This window comes from Atta colombica, unplaced genomic scaffold (assembly GCF_001594045.1).
Source record: "Atta colombica isolate Treedump-2 unplaced genomic scaffold, Acol1.0 scaffold1, whole genome shotgun sequence".
Classification (NCBI taxonomy): domain Eukaryota; kingdom Metazoa; phylum Arthropoda; class Insecta; order Hymenoptera; family Formicidae; genus Atta; species Atta colombica.
The window spans coordinates 610,501-616,927 of record NW_017259183.1 but is presented as its reverse complement, the minus strand read 5'-3'; the positions used below and the strand labels follow the sequence as shown (position 1 = coordinate 616,927).

The window sequence follows — 6,427 nt, the reverse complement described above, 5'->3', positions numbered from 1 at the left end:
TATGAAAATATCTATGTAGAATATAAAAATTCAGTTTTTTTATTGTACAACAGATATTTTTGTTATTTTACATAATTTATAACTAAAATATTAAATTTAATTTAATAAATAACTAAAATGTTAAAATATTAAATTTATGATGAATGTTTATTGTAATTGTTTTGTTATTTAAAGTATAATTTTTAGTCTCTTTATTTAATTTTTAGTCAATTCAATAACATTAATTCTTAACTTTAATTGAGTTAGTATTTTGTTCATTCAATTTAATTTAGTTAGTAAAGAAAATATTAACTTACCCAACCGTGATAATATATATATACTTATATAATTTTTATTAAAAATTTTTTATAATACTAACGTGACAGCATTGTCATTATCTTTCGTTCGCCAAAATGGTCGCCAGCAGCAGCTTATACCGCCCGGACTGTTATGAAATTCGTTCCACGTTAGCGGATTAATGAATAGCGCGGTATTGTTCGATTCAATTAATGGTGGAAAATTTCCGTACTCGCATTCGAACATATCTTTTGTTATGAAACGTCGAACTACAAGATCTAAAGGATCCATTGCCGGTAACCGACATCCTTTGTTGCGAACTAGAAAGCCACCATTGCTTATTGGCATGTATATATTTGATGTTGTCGATATGTATTCCTCTGTAAAATTTACGAATTAACAATTAAAATAGATACAAAATAATAATTAAAATAAGTACGAAAATATACGAGAATGAATATAAACAAGATCAAATGGAATATAAACAAAATTTATATTGTTATAATAATTTATCATGAAAGATTTGTATGTTGAGTATAAAAGATTATTTTTTGTATCATTACTATATTTTTTCACGATTTATTAATTATCATCACAGAATTATATGTACGTCTTACAATTAGTAACTAAACTTTAAAATTACATTAAAATGTAACAGCTATTTAAAATTAAACGAAGAAATAAAGTTTTATTTATCTTTATCTTTAAAGTTTAATTTTTATTTTCAATCGTTTATAATTAAAAAAATATTAGTGTATTAGTGAATATTTTTAAGAAAAAAAAAAAATTTTTGAAAGCAATACAAAGAAGTATAGAACATATAAGCCTTATCAACGTAATTAATTATAAATGTAAGAATTATAATATGATATATAAAATGTATTAAAAAAATTCTATAAATAACACATTGTAAAACACATTACACAACATGTTCATCTCTTGGATTGAGCTATCCTGAGATAAAACAAAATTCACAACCTTAAAATTCATTCCCATCGTTATAGACAAATCGTGATAAAAATTATCCAATTTATACAGCGATATTGATGAATGCCTTACGGAGATCATGAATTACTTGCGAGCGATTTACTGACCGATTGTTCGGAATTTCATGATATTTTAATTAAAGAAACACATTTGTTAACCAATAAATAAAAATAAAAAATAAAATTAAAATCTGAATAAAATAAAAATCTGTTAAAATGTTATCTACTTTTAAAATTCTGTAACCAAGCAAAAACATTTCAATAAAACATCAACGTGATCGCAGTTATCATTTCTTAAGAAGAAATAGTTCGTCAAATCATGTATTCATCATAAAATCATGTAAAATATACGAGGTAATATATCAGTCAGATAGTAATAATACGTAATACACAGTCACTATATTAAAACTTGATAATCAGTACAGAATTTTCCAGACAGAATTTTTTAAAAGATATGTATGTATGTATGTCGATAAGACTGACGGTCACTATTTGAACTGCAATTAATTGATAAAATAGAACAATATCAAATTTTCTTTATAATCGATGTATTTGCTTTGTGAAGGTGTCTGTTTGGAAATTAAGACTGTTTTTTTGTTTTTTAATATTTAACATTTCAGAAATTAAGCATTTATTATAACATGACTCTTCATTTAGTATCTGGATGTTATTCCAGTCAAAATCATGTGTCTGCAGTCTATGTTCGGTGATTATAGATCGAGTAGATGTATTCCAACGAATATGATTATGATGTTCTGTAATTCTGGTTTTAAGTTTGTCCGACATATGCATCATAATCCTTGTAGAAGATCACAATGATCTTGTAGACTACATTGTTCTTTGAACCAATTTGAATGAGAATCCCTTTGTACCTTAATAAACTTACTCAATTTATTAGAGCTATAATAAAACTTTAATATCCTCTCTATTAAATTTTTTGAATTTCTCTGTTATCGATGGAACAAAGGGCATAGTAAACCATAATGTAATATTTCTTGTCACTATTGTCACTTATCACTATTGTTCGAGCAATCACGTACTACTGTCTTCCTCCACGCTGAATACTTCTGACTTTAATATTGATTGTGTCAAAAAAATGAATTTAAGGGGATAATCATTCTCTATTAATATATTAACAATTAAGATTCTTATAATTCAGAGTCAGATAATAATAAAATCTTGTCTACAAACCAAAAATTATACCCTTCTTTTGGGAGATAAAAATTTGAAAAATAATTTAAAAATCTCCCTCAAAAAGTCGGTTTTTGACACCAATCGCGAAGATTAAATTTTTTTTTTTGACCGTGATCATAATGTCAAATTTAGTAAGTCAAAGTCTACTTCTAATATGAATTGTAGATGTGAATGTAACGAATTAAAACTTTCGAAAAACGAATTGATTTTAGAAGAAGGAACAGCAGCAACTAGATCGTCAACATAACGATAATAAAAAAACAACTAATTGTAAGATAATAAACATTCTCTCTAATTTTTGTATCACTAAGTTTGTAATGACACCGGAGAATCCATGGGCGAAATTTTGTTTATAGATGGTATTATTAAATGTAAAATATGAATCTAGAATAAACCAAACCGCTATCAAGAACTCCGTCTTGGGTAAGTCATATTTTTTTAAGATGAAATTCCAATTCATTTACACAATCGATAGCCATGTCTGGAATGGAATGTTAGTAAAGAGAGAAACTACATTCAATAAGATGAATTTGTAATTATTGTCAATTCTCATCCCTTTAGATCTTTAACAAGCTGAAAACTATTTTTTATATAACTCTCAGCTTTAGGAATAGTTTCAAACGCGATGTTGTGTATAAGGCTAAGGAATATAAAAATGAGATTAAGGAATATAACGGACTTTCTATTGAAGACATTATGATCCTGAATGGACAATTCAGTTTGTGAATCTTCGACACTGCATAGATCTTCGGAAGCAACCCATCACTGCAATATAAATGTCTATATTGAGCTTCATTAATATTTTTGCAAGTCCTCCATCTTGTAAGCATAATTCTGAGAAATATTGTCATTTTTTACAAGGATCTCTTTTTTATTATTTCATATTTATCTATGTCACCAAGCATTTCATTTACTTTATTAATGTAAAAATCTGTCTGAAAAATTCGATCTATACTGATTATCAAGTTTTAATATAGTAACTGTGTATTACGTATTATTATTATTTGACTGATATACTACCTTTTATATTTTACATGATTTTATGATATGATAAATTTGACGAACTATTTTTTCTTAAGAAATGACAACTGCGATAAACTCACATTGGTAAGTGTTTTATTGAGGTGATATTTTTGTTTGGTTTTTACAGAATTTTAAAAGTAGATAACATTTTAATAAATTTTTATTTTATTTAGATTTTCATTTTATTTTTATTTATTGGTTAACAAATATGTTTCTTTAATTAAAATATCATGAAATTCCTAACAATCGATCAATAAATCGCTTGCAAGTTCATGGTCTCCATAAGGCATTCATCAATATCGCTGTATAAATTGAATAACTTTTATCATGATTTGTCTGGACGATGAATTTGTTTTATCTGAGGATGGCTTAATCCAAGAGCTTGTTGTGTAATGTGTTTTACAATATGTTATTTATAGAATTTTTTTTTATACATTTTATATATCATATTATAGTTCTTGCATTTATAATTAATTACGTTGATAGGGTTTATATGTTTCTTTGTATTGATTTCAAAAAATTATTTTTTTCTTAAAAATATTCAATACACTAATATTTTTTTAATTATAAACGATTGAAAATAAAAATTAAATTTTAAAGATAAAAATAAATAAAATTTTATTTCTTCGTTTAGTTTTAAATAGCTGTTACATTTTAATTTTAAAGTTTTTAGTTACTTAATTGTAAGACATACATATAATTCTGTGATTATGTAATGTGTTTTATAATGTGTTATATATAGAATTTTTTTTTACATTTTATATATCATATTTTAGTTCTTGCATTTATAATTAATTACGTTGACTCTTATATGCCCTACACTTTTTTGTATTGTCTTTTAAAAAATTAAGAGTCCTATACTATTTGTTATTTGTTATTTTTTGAAATTAAGCAAAGAACATACTTTTATGTTTTTACTTTTGATTAAACATTATTCATATTAATTCTAGACATTTCATTAGCGCTGTTATATTGATTTCATAAAATTTTACGGCAATAATATCATATCTACCATGCGCAAATTATCTCGTGTATGCTAAATTAAAAAACATTTTTTTAAAGCGTCTTTACGATCATCAAGATTGTGAGAAAATTTTGTACCGTTTACACATGTAGGCCTTGGATAGTGTTTTATTTTCCAAATAGTTTTACAATTATAATATGTTAGTTTATTTAACAATTGTAAAAGCTTTTTAAAAGTACACTGTAATGGAATTTAGTATTTATTTTTTATAAACACATACTAAACGATCAGTTAATGAATCATTTTTAATATTAGTATTAAGAGAAAAATGAAGTATTTTTTTAAATATTAAAATTTTGTTAAAGAGATAGTTTTTACATACCTACATATTGTTACATTCATTACACTTGTATATGTATATTGATATATTTCTGCCGCAACATAAAGTTCTAACAATAAGTATTTGAATTACCCTCATATTAAATAAAATGATTTAAAATTAAATAATGATTAAATAATGATTTAATACTCACGGGTTATTGCATCTTGAATAGTTGGTTTGGCCATTTCTCCGAATCGGGTGATCCGAAATTGACCGGTATTGTAACTGTTGATAATAAGAAGCGATGTTAATAGAAATAGCAGTAGCGCAATTAGCCACCTTCGTAGTCGCACACCTCCCTTTTGTATTTTAGTTTTGATTAATGCCGTGGTAGATTCACACTCATCGTCAACAGCTTTTTTGCCGCCGCGAAACAGTGCCTATATCAAAGAAAAAAAAGAAATGGTTTTTATTACACTGAAGATTGTATGGTTCTATTTATAAATCGGTTTACGATTTGGTCAGACAAGCTAGTAAGCTAGATTTGAATCAATTTAAATTGTTGTTTGAGAATCGCATTTTTCAAATAAAAGATTAATTTAAACCTAGTTTAAATCGGATTTCAGGTTGAATAATTACTATGAATACAAACCTTAAAGTCATGTAATTTGATAATGTGCATCAAAAGATTAGCTTAATAAATAATTTTAAAGTGCGATGAAATTGACTGATAAAAAATTGATCAACAAAAAAATTTATTATCATATTTCTTTGTTTTTTGCAAAAATTAATTAATACTCTAATTGATTTTGATTTATGATGCTTTAAAAAAAAATGTTTTGAATAACTTAATTTATTCGAATTTATCGATATACATAAAGAAGAATATAGTTAACAAGATCCAATCATTGCTCGCCATGAAAAAAAAAAAAATTATGTACAGAATATATTTATGAATGTCAAAAGAATATGTTTTTTGGCAGGAAAAAAACGGAATATTTATTTTACCTCTTCAAGAGAGTGATGATCACGCATAACAGAGCGGTTGCATGCATCAAATACTTTTGTATGTGTAAGATAGAATTGTACAATCAGTATATACATTATGTTCAATGCCTTTGACAACGATAACAGAATATCGATATCACTTGTGGTTTAGACATTTATCTCATTAATTATCTCATAAATTAGAACTCGTAGATTAAAATTTAGATTCCGTATTTCTCATTTATAATATAAAAGAAATATATTATTAATTATATTATTATGTTACATCTTTGTTTGCCATTATTGTGTTGAAATTTTTTCACAAAGAACGGCAGCTTAGAAGATAGAATTAAATTGAGCAGTCTTGGTCCTTCTATTTTCCATCATTCTTTGCAATGATCAAGAGAGTTTCTTTTTTTATTATGTACATCGTATCTTCCCATAGATACGATTACTCATTGCAAAGTTCATGAACATCTTAATTCGCAATGAAAAGCGCATGAATAACGTCAAATGTTTCGCAATTTATATTTATAGCAATTAGCCCGTAGCGTAGCATGCATACCAAAAAATTCAAAATACGCAAACATATGTATTCTGCATCGAATCAGGTTCTACTCTCTTAATGATTGTCTATCGAAATGAGCTGAGAATTGGCAAAAAGTGTCTCTTCTT

At 25.8% G+C, this 6,427-nt stretch overlaps 1 protein-coding gene across 1 annotated transcript in view; it reads right to left on the bottom strand.

The window, feature by feature from the left end:
• LOC108690975 overlaps positions 1 to 5,918 on the bottom strand; it is a 9,547-nt gene extending 3,629 nt beyond the window's left edge. The window contains exons 1-3 of the mRNA XM_018198587.1: positions 5,774 to 5,918; positions 4,977 to 5,205; positions 359 to 656 (exon numbers count right to left, since the gene is read on the bottom strand). Of these exons, the coding sequence (XP_018054076.1) occupies positions 359 to 656; positions 4,977 to 5,205; positions 5,774 to 5,869 (623 nt within the window). The 5' untranslated portion in view covers positions 5,870 to 5,918. The remainder of the gene's footprint in view (positions 1 to 358; positions 657 to 4,976; positions 5,206 to 5,773) is intronic.
• Between the last annotated feature and the right edge of the window lie 509 nt (positions 5,919 to 6,427).